Here is a 19,444-nt window from a genome sequence, read left to right on the forward strand (position 1 = left end):
TTCTGCGTCCTTACTCGCCGTATGCTACTGCCTACTTAGATGACGTGATTATACACAGCGAGACGTGGGAGCAGCATATGCAGCAGGTGGGGGCAGTGCTCGAGTCCCTGAGGAGCGCGGGGCTCACAGCCAACTCGAAGAAGTGTGCGGTTGGGCGGAGGGAGGTACGGTATCTGGGGTACCACTTGGGTGGCGGGCAGGTGCGGCCTCAGCTGGAAGTTAGCTTGAGGCTGGCGAGCTCCCGGCCTGAGTCGGGCGGTGGGGGTGTGTGGCAGTGGGGTGTGGTTAGGGCGCCGGCTGCTGGGGAGAGACAGGTGTGTCCCAGCTGGAGGCCAGACAGCTGAACGGAATCAGGTAATCAGTCACATAATAAATTCATGGTGATGGCCTGGTTCTGTTCTCGTGCAGTAGGCTGGGTTCCAGAGGAAACGGGGGCCCGCTTCTTCAGCCACGACGCAGCGCAGCCTGGAGAGCAGCGGACAGCAGAACGATGGACAGGAGAGCTGTGCCTGTAATATAAAGCTTACCTGTGTGGCAATAAAGCTGTGTGTGCGACACTACACCTCCTCTCTGTCATCCTTATCCCTGACTGTAGACAAGAGTCTCCGCAAATGGGTTGGGTGATGTTAAAGAAGTGTAGTATATCTAGGGAGGTCAGTTGTGGTTTTGCAGTCTGTAGAGTCAACATGGTTGTTCAAGTCACCTAGCAGAAGAACAGATGGTGATATGGCGCAGAGTTAAATTAGAAATTCAGATAAGTCAGAAGGTAATGTAGGGTTTGGCTTGGGGAGACGATAAATAACGGAAGTGACCAGGGGTTTGGTACCAGACAGTTTAAAAGCAAGGTCTTCAAATGAGGATGAGGTGGGAATGGATATTGCAGTAGTTTTGATGGATTGTCAATGTAGTCTATTCCGCTGCCCGTGTCCGTCCTGGTGTGGTTTGTCTATGTATGTGAATCCAACACATAAAGTCTGATTGAGAGAGAAATATACTAGGTTTTTTTGCCATGTTTTGGTTAGACAGAAACAATCAAGTTTGTCGTTCATAATAAATTCACTGAGGATGGGGCCTTTGTCGTTTAGGGAACAGTTGTTTGCAAATTTGAGAAGTGATTGTTTCTGGGTGGGCTGGTTTGCTTTGACTAATGTTCGTAAGCAGGCGGAGTACACATGCTGTTTTTTGTGTAGTGGGGGTGTGACAGGGTGAACACTGGACTAGATGGACGGCATGGAGCGGTCGGACAGCAAGTACACAAACCTTTGACGGGAGCTTCTGTGGATGTGACGGGGTTGACGTAAGAGTCTGAGTTGTTTAATGACTGGGGTGAAGGTGAAAGCCTGGAGATTGTCTGGGGTTATACATCACAGTAGCAGTGCTGGGCCGAGACGGCAGTATCCGGGTTAGTGGAACATCAACGGCGAGGAGTTAACTAGCGGCAGCTAGCTTAGCAGTGGTATTACTGGGCAATAGATGGAGAGGATCCAGTTGACAATAGCGGAGGATCTGGTGGAGCACATCAGCTAGGAAGTGGGTGTTGTAGGAAGGTGACAACAGGTAGGTGAACAACTGTCAAGTAGGCAGAATCCTTGTAAAATTTTGGAAAAGCTTGCTATAGCTTGAGGTATCGTAGAAATGTAAGGCTCAAGGCTCAGCTGGAGATGCCAGCGTCCTCTTAAATCAATGCTGTATATTACAAAAATACAATACTGCCCAAGATGTTAAGGAAGTTAATGAACAAGCAGAGTGGAGGAGCTGTCTTGTATCATACTGAAAGATGAAAATCTATGCTTCACAAAAACCGATCAAATATAATTTGATATCACTACTACCAGATATTGGAAGCCAGCTTGATCATAAATTAGGATCTTCACCTGTCTTGAGGAGCAGAGAGAGAACTTTAATATTCTCAAGAAAGGTCCCTCTCTCGAGAAATCTTCAGTAGTTAGTGTATAGGAGAATCTAATAAGAGATAACATCTCTGACGGAGAGTTTTGGAAGATTCAAAGAAATAATCTGGCTCATTCCTCAGGTTTTCAAGTTTGGGTGGGCTTAGCCCAGAGGTGAGGTGGAGCTGTGTGCACCTGCATGGTAGTACAATTACTATTAAAGGAACTCAGATGGCATGATGATGGAGAAGTAAGTCTGGGAGTTTTGCACTGAGCAAAACCACTACACACCCTTAGTGTGTTTGTGCTGGTTGCGTCGTCAATATATTAGTCATATTAACCAGGTCCATGTTACCTGGCCTTAGTCATGTTGACATGTCTTAGGAGTAGGGTGGACTTCACATCTTCTAGGGGGGTCCGGGGGCATACTCCCCCGGGCAGTGTATTGTATGCATCTGGTGCACTTTGAGAGCAACATTAAGATGCTAATCTAATAGAACTTTATGGTCTTGGTAAGGGGAGGGGGCACAACTCTCAACACTAATATGAAAAATATATCTGCCTCTTCTTCTGCATGACCCTTTAAAATCAGTTTAAACAATGATTTATTAACTGATCGAGACACTAAAGTAAATTTCATGACATCCAAACGTCATGTTCAAAATACAAACATGTATGACATGTATGGTGTAAGTGTGTTCACTGTTGTGAAGTAAATAAACTCCTGATTGTATTGTGTCACACTTAATGATTATCACATGTACTCGTCCACCTCAATCAAAATGTATTATTGCACAACAGCACTGTAGGTTCTCTTCAAAGAGTTTCAGGTCTACCTCCATCTCGTCACAACAAGACTGCCCACCAAGGGGAATAACCGCGCCAACATGGACCAATGAGAGACGACGACACCCTTCTGTAGAGAATATAGCAAAATGTTTATGATCAAATCAAATCAAATTTATTTGTATAGCCCAATATCACAAATTATACATTTGTCTCAGTGTGCTTTACAAGACTGTACAGGTTACGACATCCTCTGTCCTTAGACCCTCGCATTGCACAAGGAAAAACTTCCTAAAAGAAACCCCAAAATTGATGATGTTTTTGTACCACTTTCACTTTTACCAACAGACAGCTAACTGGCTCTTTATTGATTCGGACTGTGGACTTGGTGTGTGAAAGTGTCCTCGGCTGAGGGTATTTTTGAAATGCTGTAATCATCACTTTAAATAAATAAGTATCTTGATCATCTAGAACAGGGGTCGGGAACCTTTTTTGGCTGGGAGAGCCATAAAAGCCAAATATTTGTTTATGTATTTCCTTGAGAGCCATATATTTTATCAATTTGAACGCAACTTTATGCGTGCATTTTTTAAGAATAACACGTCTCCGTGTACTAATAGCTGTATCAGTGTTGCATTGAACAGGTGCTCTTTTATTAAATAAACTAAACGCTTAAGTTATTTATCTCATCTTTCAGTGTTTACTGCACGGGTGTCAAACTCAAGGCAATTATGACCTATTTAACCTCTTATGTCTGTTGGTGTTGTTTTTGTTTGTTTTTAGCGCCTTGAGATTGCTTTTAGTTTTGAAAGGCGCTTTACAAAAACAATTTATTATTTGTATTATTATTATTATTATTATTATTATTATTATTATTATTATTATTATTATTATTATTATTATATCCGGCCCGCGAGAAAATATCATATGTCTGTCATAACTGGCATCAATGCACAGCACAACCACGGGAAAAGACATTTGAGGAAGTATTTAAATGTGTGAATGAAATGAAGATATCACAGATCTCTGGGACGATGAGAGCTGGACTGTTTGTGCGACATAACGAAGCATCTCACTGTTAAACCTGCAGCTTCAGGGCCGTGTGATCACGGACATGTGTGATGCCAAGCTGCCTGTGGGAGACTCTGATGCAGAAGGAAACTTTGGTCACTACGTGTTTCCAAACACTGACAAACATCTCCACCGCTGTGTTCCCAACAGCATTCTGCTGATCAACTGAGAGTATTTGCCGACTTTGCAGCTCAGAAATTTAAATTGAACTGCTCAGCAATCCGTTTGCAGTTGACTTAAATATGTTCCATATCTTTTTGCACTTTATCCAATATGTGTATCCTGTTCAATAAATGTGGACTGTGTTTGGCCCTCGACGTAGTCCCTGTTTTTAATGTTGGCCCTCTCTGTGATTGAGTTTGACCCCCGTCTACTGCTTGCTTTGCGCAGTTTCTCCTCAGCTGTTTCGCGAAGGGCAGGGCTCCGCCCCCTACACACACACACACACACACACACACACACACACACACACACGCGCGTGTGTAAATGTGTGCGCTGTGCAGTCAGAGACAGAGCGGAGGAAAGGAGATGGGAGAACTAAAAACAAATTCGCTGCTAAATGTTTTACTTTAAAATTACACAGTATAATTGTTTATTACTTGTTAATCATGTTAAAAAATGTCAGCTCAAAATTGTCTGCGAGCCATATCGCGTCATCAAAAGAGCCATATATGGCTCGCGAGCCATATCGCGTCATCAAAAGAGCCATATATGGCTCGCGAGCCATATCGCGTCATCAAAAGAGCCATATATGGCTCGCGAGCCATAGGTTCCCGACCCCTGATCTAGAAGTGTACGGGATTCATTTGAAAGGCAATCACAGTGTCCTTTGGGCTTCAAACCCAACACTGTCATGTGTGTTAAACAAATGCAGTATTCTCTGGAACTTCGGGCGATGTGTATTCATTAATGAATTATTTAGCTAGTACTGTGGCCTATTACAGGAATTGAATCCAAAAATTGCTCATTTACTCCTAGACCTGAACTAACCTCCATCACACTGTTGGCTCCAAAATCACTTGTTCTTTGCTGCTGCTTCCCTGTGGCAGAGCTGCCACCTTTTCTTAGGACTCTTCTTATATCCATTTGATCAATGAACATTGGCAGATTATGATAGTTAGAATAGCTATTCACCCTTTCCTGCTTACAATTGTTTTCCATAGTGAACAAACGTTAGCTGATCTGTAGCTAGCCAGTTACTATTGACTACTGACAGTACACCAACAAACATAGAATACCTAATGCTACTACACTTTTCCTTCTCCTAGAGTTATTAAAAGTTAAGGAGCTAACACATATTAATAACTTTGTACAATTTCACACAGTGCATCTTCCAAAATGTCAACCTCTTGTCTCCAGCATGACTCGTCAGAAGTTACAGATATCTATCAGGTAGATTACATTGTAAAGTATGAAAGGAGCATAAGACGTGAATGCCCTTTTCTTTTCTTTTTTCAAATTTTTTTTTTCTTTTCAATTTTCATTTGGGTGGGCTTTAAAACATTTTAGGCCTAGCTACGCCACTGTTATGAAGTAAACACATTTAGTAAAATTGTGAAAATTCATGAATGTATTAATAAAAGATTGTATAGCAAATCTTAAGATGTAAGATATGTCTACCAATTGCTAATTTCTTCTTATTTTACTGGCAGGTGAAAAACTAGGCCTACCTCCATCCTTATAGTATGGAGATTGAGCTATTGGACTCAATTACCCATGATCCTTTGTGTCTAGACCCTCCCTCACCCTTTTACACATCGGTGTGAAAACTCAGCTGATAAAACCACAGCACAGCTCTTTCCTCCACGGACCTTTCCGGCCCAGCAAAAAGCATGCCACCCCAGCCCGCAGCATCGGATGGCTCTCTGATCATTGGACTTTCTCCTTTAATAGTAGAGGACACGAGCGCATTCATTGTATTGCATGCAGCGGCCCTCCACAGCCGGCTAGCCTTCAAAAAGTAGTTAGCTAGGAGCTAACTGCATTCTGCAAGATAACATACGGAGGGACCGGTTTCCTCCGTCCTGCACACATCTAAATAAGCTGAAACTGCACAAAGACACAACGACTTGACCTGCAGCACACACCAACAAAGACAACATGCTGATTTCCTTAATATCAAAGGATTCGCCAGCTAAGCTAACAGCTGAGAACTAAGTAGCTTTTGTATTCATGAACTGAACCTCCACTGGTCATAGTATATTATTTAGTATACAATAACCTTACATGGCTAAGTAAGCACAGAACTGTTATAAATGTTTGTACTTGTGTGGACTTGGTTTTATTCACTGAGCTGTATTGTGTAATCTGTTGTATTGAGCTAATGGGTAACATTAGGTTGTTTCACCAGGTGATGTTATTATTGTACACACAGACAGAGTCGCATGCACACTAACCATCTTCTTAACACGGCACCATTATGATACATGTTACGATCTCACAATAATTTGTGAATTTGTCTTTTTAACACAGCGACACACACAGAGCTAATGGCCTTAAAGCTCCCTCTACATATCCCCTTTGTCCTACACACATATGTGCACGCGTACACAGAGCACGTGGAGACGGTCACAGGACCACACATTCTTTTTGCCGAGCTCCCGACAGGTGCACGCACCTACACACACTCTCTCCTCCACACACTCTCTCTCCTCCACACACACACACGCACACAAACACACAAACACACACACAAACCTTCAACCTTTTCTAGCTATTGATATGGTCATTGTGTTTATAGTTATTCATTGTCTAGTATATTGTACGAGACTATTTTAGCTGGTTATAATTTTACTTCTGATTCAGGGATTCTGATATGGAGGTGGGGCCCCCATTGAGCTGACTTGGTGTAAATTAAGTCATACTAATTTCTCATTTAATAAGAATTATATTAAATATAATAATTTGGATAATTATTAATTCCTTCTGATAGCCATGTTAATGTATTTTTGAGCTAATGCACCTACTTCATTGTAGTGCAGTTATTATCAAGCCCTATTTATGATTTTAGAAATATTAATAGTTTTATTAATATTAATGATCATTAATATTTGTTAATAACCAGACTTATACCAGAACCACAATGGTGACACTAGCGTGAGGCGTAGCAGTGTTCCAACACCTGTTATCTGATTGTCTTACTCTATGAACTGAAAATGAACTCTTTGGTTAAAACAGAGCTTTGGATTGGTACATTTATCTTGAATAAGGTCATCTGTGCTGAAACTTTGATTTATGAATTACAACTTGAAATCAGAGTGCAGGGCTGTGTTTACCCTCCTTCTTCCATCCATCTCTCCCACCCTTGTGAATTTAGTTGTAGCCTCACCTGTGTTTGTGGGCTAACATGCACTCGCCTCCATCCAGTGGATTCACGTTGTAGATGAACAGCTGGCCGTCAGCTGTGGCCACCAGTAGCCGCGGAAGCTTCTGGATCCTGGAACATCAGATCGAGTATCCCTTTCAGTTGTTGTGTAACAATTCTAGGCATTCACTTTACGTCCAACCCAAAAGTGAGAGGAACAAGGAACTGATTAATTTACACTTTGTCACCCTAAAGATAGTTTGCAGTCAACCCCATTTCTGTGTCATAGCTGGATCAGGAATGAGGACAAATATGTGGTGATCACAGTGTTAACACACATCTTAATCCTCAGATATTCTTTTTTATAATAAACCAATATAAACTATTCCCTAATACATAAAGAGAGGAGCTCACATAGCTAGGGTGCAGACGTTCCTCTGGCCGGATGTCACAAGGTGAACGGTGGCAAAGGCCCGGTCCTGGCTCATCATGCCGGATACCTGAACAGGGAGGTAGCTGCTGGCTGCGGAGAACATCTTCCCCACGTAGGCTGTCCAGGAAGCCTCGTCCCCTCCACTACATACAGGGTAACATCCTATAACTTGATTTATACTTTGGTCACTACAATGTTATCAAAACTGATAGAACTAGTGACAAGTTGTGATAAATTGCAGCTTTCCTTAAAGGAATACTTCACTTCCAAAATGATCATTTGTATATCAATTACACCTTAAATTCATGAAGAAAACTTTGTTTTTCACAACTTGTGCTGTATAATCCAAATCTCATTTATCCAGTATGTTCACGACTTCTGTAATGGAAAAATACTCTTCAACCATTGTGCAAGACTTTTTCTGTAACCATGTTTTTTTCTTTTAATGCCTATTGTTTTGCTAAATGTAAGCATGAATACCAGAATATTGCACCCAAACTGTCTAAACGCAACCTTCGAACTAGAACAGTTCCAGTACAAACTGGTCTAAAACAGATACATCTGATGTTTAACTTTTGGTGTGTGTGTGTGTGTGTGTGTGTGTGTGTGAAGATGGACTGTGCCTGACACACAGCATCATGCTTGACAAACCTTGTGCTGTATGCTCTGATCCTTTCTGCAGAAAACCTTTTTTGTTTTCAATAAAATACTCAAAGACAAAGTATTGTCTTTTGATCATCTTTGTTAACAGACTTTCCACCACACATCCCAAACACATTAATTTTGACTAAAACCTTACTATTTAATAAACTACTATTAATAAACTTCACACTTGTATGGACGAGTGGCGCGCCTGCACATGTGCAAGACAGTGTTATACAGAAGTGTATTAGACATTAAAGTTTTAGTAAAAATGCATGTGTTTGGGTGAGAAAACGATTGGATAAATGAGATTATACTGCACAAATTGTGTGAGAGTTTGTAAATGAATGTTTCTTTTTTTTAACTTTCTTTTATTGTTTTCGTCAGAGATAACAATTACAAACATACAAACCTTACATTTTAAAGTGAACAGTGCCTGAATGAGGACATTCTACAATATAATCAAATAATGCTTAGTGTTTTATGCCTCCTTTTTAAATATGTATCTTAACCATTTCCCCCAGCCTTTGAGAAATTTGTCTTCCATAACTTTTAACCTGTATGTGAGTTTCTCTATTATTAGGATATCACCAATAATGTTCAGCCATTGTTTGTAGACTGGTGCATCAGCTTTTAGCCAGTTCTTTGTGATAGCCTTCTTTCCACCGGCAAGGAGCAGGTATTGACCAGGTATTGATCTCCTACATGAACAGATCCTTCCATATGTCCCAGGTACAGTACAAGACAGGTTCGTGGAATTCCATAATCTAACACCTCACACAGAACAGAGTGTACACAGTCCCAGAACGGTTGAATTTTCGTACAGCTCCAAAAAACATGTGTGTGGTTAGATTCCATATGCATGCAGAGTCTCCAGCATTGCTGTTGATTGTTTGTTTACTACTGATTTTGGGTGTGATAAAATAACAAATTCTCTCCATCCGTGTGACTGTGTAGTGGTCTGGTGGATTTTCCACATATCATGCCACATCTCATCTGAGATCTCTTCGCTCAGTTCTCTTCCCCATGTGTTGAATCCTTTTTTAATCTTTACAATAGGATGTACTTCTTTTATTCTAACCCTTTTTGTATAGTAATCCCTCATTTGCATATATCTGAATAAGTCTTGGTTTTCTAGATCAAAACTGTTTTTCAAGTCTTGAAAGCTTCTCATTTCTCCCTTATGGATAACTGTACATATGGCTGTTAAACCTGTTAAATCTATCCATTGTTTGAATCTGCAGTCAGAGCTACCTGGTTTGAATCCTTTGTCATAAGCTATCCAGTCTAATAGACCAAGTTCCCTTCCCAATTTCAATTGTTTAATAATGGAATACCATATATCTAATGTAAATGTTGTGATTGGGTCTAAGTCTCTGTTTTCTTTAATATGGGGAGGAATTTTTCTTTGCCCTATGAGTGGTTGAATTGGGGACCCAGATGCAAGCACTTCAATGTCTTTCCAGCAAGCTATATAATCAGAGTTGCACCAATAAATGAGCGGACGTAGTTGTGCTGCATGAAAGTATTCCTTTAGGTTCGGGAGAGCCAGTCCCCCTTTTTCTTTAGCCAATTGGAGTGTGGTATATCTTATCCTAGGTCTTTTACCCCCCCATATAAATCTTGATATTAGTTTATCCCAACTATGGAACTGGACCTGTGGTATATTCACGGGCAAGGATTGAAATACATATAACAAGCGTGGGAGAATGTTAATTTTCACTGTACTTATCCTATCAATAAAACTCATCGGTAAGTTGACCATTTTTCAAAATCTTTCCTTATTTCTTTATCAATACATTCATAATTGCTGTGGTACAGTTATGTTAAATGTTTGGTTATGTTTATACCTAAGTCTTTAATTTATTTAGCTTTCCAATTAAAATCTAATTCTTTTAGTTTTTGATTTGGAGAGCAGTTAAACATAAGAATGAGTTTTAGATGAGTTTAATTTGTAACCAGAATAATCACCAAATTGTTCTATAAGTTGCACTAGTTTAATAAATGAGCTTACTGGATCCTTCAACATGATCAGGACGTCATCCGCAAAAAGGCTAATAACATGTTTTTGGTTGTTAATATCTATTCCTGTTATTGCACTGTCTTGTCTGATCATTTGGGCTAATGGTTCTGTATACAAAGCAAACAGGGTGGGGCTGAGGCAGCAGCCCTGGCTGGTTCCTCTTTCTTATCAGCGCTGCTGGCGTTTTATTTTTTTGTATTCTATGTATGATGTGTAACGTTCTTCTAATATTGTCTTGCGTCTGTCGAACTGAAACTAAACCTGTTTGGTCTTCTTCTATTAAATCTGGTACTATTTTTGGAGTCTGTTTGAAAGTATTGTAGTGTAGTTTGTAATCAACATTAAGAATTGATATTGTAGTAGTAGTGGAGAGAGTTCTTTTTCTAGTTTTTTGTACCTCTCAGATGGGAATCCACCACTGCCTGGAGCCTTGTTTGTTTTTAGTTTTCAGATTGCTTTATGGATTTCTTCTATAGTTATCTTTGCCGTTATACGTTAATTTTGTACTTTGCCTATGGAGGGCAGATCTAAGGAGTCTATGAATGATTTAGTTTCCATGTGATTAGTTGTTGATGTTTGCATGTAAACTCTTTGTAATAATCGCTGAAAATATTTTCAATTTCTTTGGGTTCATATTTAGGCTGATTTGTTTTAGGATCATGCAATGTATTGACTGATTCCTGCCTGTTGCTTTCGTAATCGTCTTGCCAACAATTTTGCAGCTTTGGGGCCTGATTCATAATAATTGTGTTTGACATATCTTGCTTTTATCTCAGTTTCCTGTTGTAGTAAGTCGTTGATTTGGTTTCTCATCTCTTTAATTTGTTGTTGTGTTTTTCTGTCACTTATTTCTTTATGCTTTTGTTCTAATTGTTTCAGGTCGGCTGTGAGATTCTTATATTGAGTTTCTTTTTCTTTTTTTAGTTTACTTGTAATAGCAATCAATTTTCCTTGTATAACTGTTTTTAATGCATCCCATAATATGGCTGGGTCTGTGTTGTCATTATTGTTTTCCTTCAGGTAATTCTGTATTTCATCTTTGATTTGTTCAACAACCGATTTGTTATTCAATATGCCTACGTTCAATCTCCTTACGGTGTCTCTCCGTCTGCACCCTAGTTTAATCTTTAAGTAGATTGCACAATGATCTGATACGTCAGCCACTCCAATTTGACAGTCCTGTATTTTATCCCTATTCTCCCTCTGCATAAAAAAATAATCAATCCTCGAGTATACTGCTGAGTAATAGCTGAAATCTATTTGTTGCGGATTAAAGTCCCTCCATACATCAAAAAATCCCATCTCTTCCCAAGTATTTTTCACCAGCTTTGTAATAGGTTTCCTTATTCTTTTACGACTAGTTGTATCCAAATCATAGTCCATTATTACATTAAGATCTCCACCACATATACACCTTCTGTTTCTACCGCAATAAGATCAAGTAAGGGCCCAAAATAATACTTATCACTCCATTTACTAACGTTACTTTAGTTTGGTCAATTTTACCTATCACTATAATATACCATCCCTCTCTATCTTTTATTTCTTTTTGGTACTCAAATTTGACTGCATTAGCAATTAGAATTGCTACTCCTCTTTTACGTGAGTTAGTATGGGAGCTATAAAAGGTGTTTTTGAATCCAAATCTTTTTAATTTTTCATGTTCGATCTTTGAAAGATGGGTTTCTTGCAGGAAAGTTATCTGTGTCTTTTCTTTTATGATTTTGGTCATAATTTTGGCTCTTTTGACGGAGTTTCCTAGACCATAGGTCTTCAACAGGGAGGTACTGCAGGGGGTGTCGGAAAATAGTTTGTAGATAAAGCAATAAAAAAATATATATATATATATATATATATATATATTTCTTATTTTAGGGGTGAACCCCCCAATATATACAGTAGGGGGGTCCCTGCACCACGCTACACCAGTTTGGGGGTCCTTGGCCTGAAAAACGTTGAAGACCCCTGTCCTAGACCATTAACATTAAGGGACATAAACTTAATTCCGTCTTGTTTGGTAGTCATAGGCTGTTCAGTCACCTCGTCGTGTCTCCCACTCAGGCTAAAAGTGCAAGAACTATAGGCACTTAACAGTGTTTTGAACAAGAAAATAAACCTTAACTTAACTATATACTGAAAAGGCGATCTCCAAATAGAGGTGTTAACATCCCTTGTATGTTGACTCTCCTTCTGTTTGGTGGGGGAAAGCCTTCCATAGGGGAAGGGCCCCCAGCTAGTAATAGGATGAAACCCAAATTGGGGTAAACTGCCCATACTAGGTTTACAATATAGGTAGCTGTGTTTCCGTCCCTTTAAAGCAAACATGTCAGATATTAATATGTATTCATGTCATTGCTAATTTCAAGACTAACATTTCTTATTGGACTTGAGTAACATAACAAGGATATGTCCTGTTTCCTTACGAGTCGGGCTGAAGTAGACATTTATTCTGCATTGTTATCCTTATGTTGGAATTCTCGCAGCAGTCCTCTCGCCCGCCTGCCTGTCTGCATGGGTCTGTTGTCCCCGACGCGTGTCCAAGCCTCGATCCCAGCCGACAGGAGCCCGTCACGGCCAGCGGAGCCTCTGGGGGCGGTAGTGTGCTCCACTTCATACCCTCTCCTCCGCATGTCGCTGGCTGCTTCCTCTGCGCTGCTGTATGTCTTCAATCCATTAGCCGAGTGAATGCACATCCTTTCAGGGGTGTCTGAAAGCGGATGCCTTCCCCCTTCAATATCTTCTCAACACCTGCATACGATTTGCGTTGCTGCAGCATCCTCGCGGTGTAATCATGATCGAAATAAATCCTACTGTCTCCGAGTTTGATTGCTTTCTTTTCCCAAACCCTTTTCAAAACCATCTCTTTTACCTGGAATTGCAGTATTGTCCCGATTTGGGTTTCGGTGGCAGGGATCTGTGGGCTCGTTGAATCTGGAGATCCGTTTCGATTGACAGCTCGTCCCGCAGCCATTTCTCTACAAAAATCGCCACTGTCACTTTTCAGCTCTGCATCCTCTGGTATGCCGTATATTCTCAAGTTGTTCCGTCTGGATCTCGATTCTAAGTCTTCCAGCTTTTCCATCATAATCTTTTGTTGTTTAATTATTTCTTGCGTGGCGCTTTTAACCTCGGTTCTCCAACACTCAGCTTCCTCAGTGAGTCATGACCGCGTCTATCTTATCGTTCTGCTCTCCAACTTCTGCGTATATTTTTGAGTTTCTGATTGATGTTCTCCTTGAATTCCGTCATCTCTTTTTTTTATTTGTGTGGCGATGTCCTCCTTAAAGATACTCAAGTCTGTTTTAATTTCGCTTTTCATGTCTTGGATTTGCTTCCTCATGCTGTCCAGGTTAGCTTGTGGTTTAGCCATCGCTGTGCTAGCTTCAGCCGTTAGCTTGTCCTTCTCCTTATTATTACTATTTATTTATTTATTTACCTTGACCGTGTACGCTTTTCTTAATCCTTGTCTTGGTTAATCCTCCGCTCATTGTCAACGGTTTAGTTTCTCTTATGTTTTAATTTTCGAGTTTTGTCGGAGTTTATCGGTTGGCATAAGGGAGCCCACTTTTCAAGCAGCCATGCTTCCCAGCCATCCAACGGAAGTCTCATAAATGGATGTTTTAATATAGTTTTGCAGTTGTTTAACATTGCCCCCATTTACTTCAACTCAAGACTTGTCAAAAAAAAAGTTCCTTATTCATAGTGGCATCCAAGAAAAACAAAGTGTTCTTCAAGAATTCAAGACAGTATTTCTTTAAATATAGCGTGTGTGTGTGTGTGTGTGTGTGTGTGTGTACCTTGGTCCCAGTTGCTCTAGTTTAAAGATGTGCACCGTCTCTGTGTTGCTGGATGCACAGAGGAACAGTCCGTCAGGGCTGAAGGATAAAGAGCTTATATTGACGTACCTGCAGACAAACATAAACACACACATACACAAAACAATCATTTATAGTGGATCATTCATTTTAAGCATTAGTAGGCAATTAAGTGAAACCTCTGACCTCATCAGTCTTGTCAGCTCTTGAGGATCTCCGTCAATAGGATCATGATGTAGCTTATTCAGTTAGGTTTATATCTTTAGCTCTGCTCAAGCATCGGACAGTGTATTTATTTTAATGATTGCAGATCTTATGTGGTTGAAGTATTAGAACACTGACCTCTTCATACCCCGGCGGAACTCAAACAGACGCAGGCCCTCAGGAATGGAGAACACTCTGATGACGGTGCCCTGTGAAGACAGACACCAGTGACGTGCCATCTTTACTTTAGTTTACAAGACCTACAGACGCTTCCTTGACATGTAAAAAATTGAGACTTCTGTTAAAAAAGAGATGCAGATTTAACATGGAGTGGTTCTCCAAGAAGAAATGGCTAACTACTAGTTCATGCTTTTTTGTGTTATATTCGCAGGGGATGATAGCTGGTCATAAAAAGGCTTCAAGGATCTCAAGCTTTCTGAGAGGATTACTAAACATGAAAGCAGCAGGACAACGGGCTAAAATTGGGAATGCTCTGCAGAGCTATCAAAACTGACAACTGAGCAATATAACAGCAAGTTGAGGAGAACAGGTATGTGCACCTGTGAAACAGCACATTGCGTCAAATTGCATAATTTTCTGTTTTTGCATCTGTCTAAAGGAGTCGTTGCCCCACCAATTTATATATATATATATATATATATATATATATATATATATATATATATATATATATATATATATATATATATATGTTTTCTTTTTTCTTTCTTTTTTTATCTTTTTTTGGAGACCCCGGGATCCTGGATTCATCCTTTCTTTTTCTTTTTCGATCACAACATAATTTCTGTCACATGGATGTTATCTTTTTACTATGTTGTCTATCCTGTACACACGTCATCTATTACAGTCTGTCCGTCCTGGGAGAGGGATCCTTCCTCAGTCTCTCCCTGAGGTTTCTTCCATTTTTTTCCCTCTTTAATTGTGGAGTTTCTTTTAGGGAGTTTTTCCTTGTGTGGGGCGAGGGTCTAAGTGTGTTGTATGCTGTACAGTCTGTAAAGCCCACTGAGACAAATGTGTCATTTGTGATATTGGGCTGTATAAATACATTTGATTCAAAATTAGATTTGACAGTATGCATATCTCAGATGGTCTGAGACCTCATAGGTTTTTTTACCCTCTCTGAGGCGCTGGCAAGTTTGGTGGCGGAGGAGTTGAAGGTAAGAGCTGCCAGAGGACTGTCATGAGCCGGGATCATGGTCACTGTGTTCTGAAAGGACAAAGAGAACGATACAGGAGACAGAATGAAAGACTTTTATTCTACATTGATGTAATCTTCACGTCACTAAGACTAGCTGTATTTCCATCTTGCTGCAGTATGTTTATTACCACCAAGAGGCATCAAATAAAAAAAATAAAAATTTCCACTGAAGCAGACCGTTTATGTTTATTATTATAAGTTTATTTTAACTGTAAAAATGTCACGTGCAGTACCTTTACTTGTTAGTAAAGGTAAGTTATTTATTATTAGGACTTGATATAACAGAAATAGACTCATATTTCATAACAAGAAAGCTTTTTATTAAAAGGTAGAGGGGCAGTTGAGCTGAATATTTTGTAATAGTGGCTTTAATATGCTATTATAGAAAAGTACTGTTACCACCAAAAACTATTTTTAAAAGTGTCTGACAGCCGACAGTCTACAGCAGACAACCTACAGCAGACAGCCTACAGCAGACAACCTACAGCAGACAACCTATAGCAGACAACCTACAGCAGACAACCTACAACCTACAGCCTACAGCAGACAACCTACAGCCGACAGCCTACAACCTACAGCAGACAACCTACAGCAGACAACCTACAGCCTACAGTCTACAGCCGACAGCCTACAGCCTACAACCTACAGCAGACAACCTACAGCCGACAACCTACAACCCACAGCAGACAACCTACAGCCGACAACCTACAACCCACAGCAGACAACCTACAGCCGACAACCTACAACCCACAGCAGACAACCTACAGCCGACAACCTACAGCCTACAGCAGACAACCTACAGCCGACAACCTACAACCTACAGCCTACAGCAGACAACCTACAGCCGACAACCTACAACCCACAGCAGACAACCTACAGCCGACAACCTACAGCCTACAGCAGACAACCTACAGCCTACAGCCGACAACCTACAACCTACAGCCTACAGCAGACAACCTACAGCCGACAACCTACAACCTACAGCAGACAACCTACAGCAGACAACCTACAGCCTACAGCCGACAACCTACAACCCACAGCAGACAACCTACAGCCGACAACCTACAGCAGACAACCTACAGCAGACAACCTACAGCAGACAACCTACAGCCTACAGCCGACAACCTACAACCCACAGCAGACAACCTACAGCCTACAGCCGACAACCTACAACCCACAGCAGACAACCTACAGCCGACAACCTACAGCAGGCAACCTACAGCCAACAGCAGACAGCCTACAGTCTACAGCCGACAACCTACAACCTACAGCCAACAGTCTACAGCAGACAACCTACAGCAGACAGCCTACAGCAGACAGTCTACAGCCGACAGTCTACAGCAGACAACCTACAGTCTACAGCCGACAGTCTACAGCCGACAGTCTACAGCCGACAGTCTACAGCCGACAGTCTACAGCCGACAACCTACAGCCGACAACCTACAGCAGACAACCTACAGCAGACAACCTACAGCCGGCAGTCTACAGCAGACAACCTACAGCCTACAGTTTACAGCCGACAGTCTTCAGCCGACAACCTACAGCCTACAGTCTACAGCCGACAGTCTTCAGCTGACAACCTATACCCGACAGGCTACAGCAGACAACCTACAGTCTACAGCCCACAGCCTACTGCCGACAGCCTACTCTTTAATCAAGCTCCACAGTGTCTGTGTGTTGCTTGGCAACCATTCTTCTATGTTACTGAAGAACTACATTGCTTGGCAAAAGAATGATTTAATTGTAGTCAATAAATGATAAAAACTGTTGTTGTTTTATATAATCAATGAGCCACAAGAGGCCGTAAGTAAATGTGATTTCACAACAGCTAAGGTGCGTTATTATTAGCCACGATAGTGGCTAACTGCTTTTTAAATCATGAGGGAGGACACATTGTAGCATATTACAGCCGCTCCTCACCTGTGGAATTCCCTCCCAGAACACCTGAGGGCTCCACAGGCCACTGACTCCTTCAAGAAGAGCCTAAAAACCCTTCTTTAAAAAACTTTTCTTAAAAACTTGTGTCTGTTGTTGTTGTTGTCTTGTATTCTGTAGCACCTTGAGATTGCTTTGAGCTATGAAAGGCGCTTTACAAATAAAATGTATTATTATTATTTGAGGTGTTCTGTAATAATGTTTTTCTTACCAAATTGTTGGAATCGTACACTATGATCTCCCCAAAGGTGGCACTACCGGGGTACGCCAGGTAGGAGTTGGAATGGTTGACAGAAAGAGCACAGAGACCTGCGAGAGGAGAGAAAGAATTACTCTGAATAGTGGGGTAATAGTGGGTACTGTCAGTCAGGGAACTCAGCCATCATTTTGTGGGCAGAGGACTAACACTGTTAAACTACTGTATGTTTTGTATTGTATGTGAACCAGTAATGAGCACAGATGTATTTTACAGACAGAGATGGTCTATATCTAATTCTGTCTAAAAAGTCTGAAAGATTAGGCCAGGAAAAATTCCTTAAAAAATGTAAAAAAAATCAGTTTCCTCAATATAACAAGGATATTTTTTTCTAAATTACTTTCTTTGCTTCATAATTTCACAGAAATAAGAAATTAACCTAAAATTACCTCCTTTTTTACCTGTGAACATTTTTCATCACCTGTTTTTACAGATGAAAAAAAAGAAAGAAGTCATTTAGAAAAATTATCCTGGCAAAAAAAGAGAACTGTTTAACAGATTTAAAAAAACAAAAAAACTTAGAAAGATTACCTAACCCTTTTTTCACCTGTTCTTAATGTCATAAACACAGGATTTAGATCAGACTTAAAAAATGTTTTTTCTTACTTGCCTTTTAGGGCTTCCGTATATCTGTATGATTAGCAAATACCATTTACCACTCTTGAGTGCTATGTCACACTTTACTATTGACAATAAGACCCAAGTTTTAATAAACTGGAATTATCCTTTAAAAATGTGTTCAGTCAGCTGTCACAGCACCACAGAAAACACATGCAGTTCCTGTCTCTTACCTGAGGTGTTGGACGGAGTGTTGAGCAGAGTCTTGAGCAGCTTCATGTCTTTAATGTTGTGGATATAAATGGACTCTTCAAGGCACACCACGAGCCTCTGCAAGACACGGCACACCTCAGGTCATTACACTCCAATATTATGCAGTCAGGGTGGGCTTCAAAAGCGAAATTATAGGAACATTATGTCACAACAGCATCTCAAATATTTAGAATCAATTCAACAAAGAGAACTTAAAGTGGCAGTTTTACTTATTGCTCACAGTGACATGAAACACTATAGTTCACTTCATTATAACATGCAGAGACAAAGCACTTGAACTTGTAAGAGTGCATCTTACATTTTTAAAATAAAATTTAAAGCTATTAAATATTTGTCATAATACAAGAATATCAGTTTTTGTAAGAACTAGGAGCTGGAACATATTTGTCTGGGATATACATGCGCAAACCTGCATGGGTGTCATTCAGACATGTTCTCTTAGCCCTTTCTTTATTACATACAGATTTGATTATAACAAGTTTTTTTCTTCTGTTTTTGAACCTGCATCCAAACAGGAAGTTAGATCAACCTATCAGCTTGTTTGACACGCAGGGCTGTACAAACACACTGTTGATATTTTTGTGCTCCTCTACGAGCCTGCACTTACCCATGACACCTAAAAATTGGCTGTTGAGCTAACATTTACATTGATGTTTTTTGATGTCAGTGTTGATTAATGTGCACCATCCCCTATAATTAAAGAAATAAACAAACAAATAATTAGTTTGTGGTAACTTGATTAAGCACAAATGTGTTTACTAAAATGCAATGTACAACCACAATATATACTGAGACATTACAGGCCTTAAAACTACATTTTAACTCTGAAAGAATTAGGTAATAATGCAGGTTTCCCATAAGGCCCTTATAATTTCAGTCGTAAATGTGCTGCATACAGTATTAACAAACAAATGTGCAATTAATCAATATACCACAAAGTAACTGTCACACTGTGAACCTGGAGCCTTCGTGGCCCAAAGGCAGTTTGCCCTGTGGATAAGCTGTCATGATCTTGATTTTCTGTTTCTTGTTTTAT

The 19,444-nt window shown here is 40.3% G+C and overlaps 1 protein-coding gene and 1 long non-coding RNA gene across 4 annotated transcripts in view; one reads left to right on the forward strand and one right to left on the reverse strand.

Moving 5' to 3' along the window:
• Positions 1–19,444, reverse strand: part of wipi1 (WD repeat domain, phosphoinositide interacting 1) — a 39,135-nt gene that overhangs the window by 10,167 nt on the left and 9,524 nt on the right. For all 3 annotated transcript variants that reach the window (XM_029437179.1, XM_029437178.1, XM_029437180.1), the window contains exons 4-10: positions 18,369–18,465; positions 17,533–17,630; positions 15,303–15,395; positions 14,306–14,376; positions 13,946–14,053; positions 7,465–7,626; positions 7,075–7,182 (exon numbers count right to left, since the gene is read on the reverse strand). In XM_029437179.1, the coding sequence (XP_029293039.1) occupies positions 7,075–7,182; positions 7,465–7,626; positions 13,946–14,053; positions 14,306–14,376; positions 15,303–15,395; positions 17,533–17,630; positions 18,369–18,465 (737 nt within the window). The remainder of the gene's footprint in view (positions 1–7,074; positions 7,183–7,464; positions 7,627–13,945; positions 14,054–14,305; positions 14,377–15,302; positions 15,396–17,532; positions 17,631–18,368; positions 18,466–19,444) is intronic.
• On the forward strand, positions 13,970–15,894 carry LOC115011906 (uncharacterized). Its single transcript, XR_003832617.1, has 3 exons — positions 13,970–14,448; positions 14,559–14,717; positions 15,313–15,894. It is a non-coding gene; the product is annotated as an uncharacterized LOC115011906 (long non-coding RNA).

Source organism: Cottoperca gobio, chromosome 8, assembly GCF_900634415.1.
Source record: "Cottoperca gobio chromosome 8, fCotGob3.1, whole genome shotgun sequence".
Classification (NCBI taxonomy): Eukaryota; Metazoa; Chordata; class Actinopteri; order Perciformes; family Bovichtidae; genus Cottoperca; species Cottoperca gobio.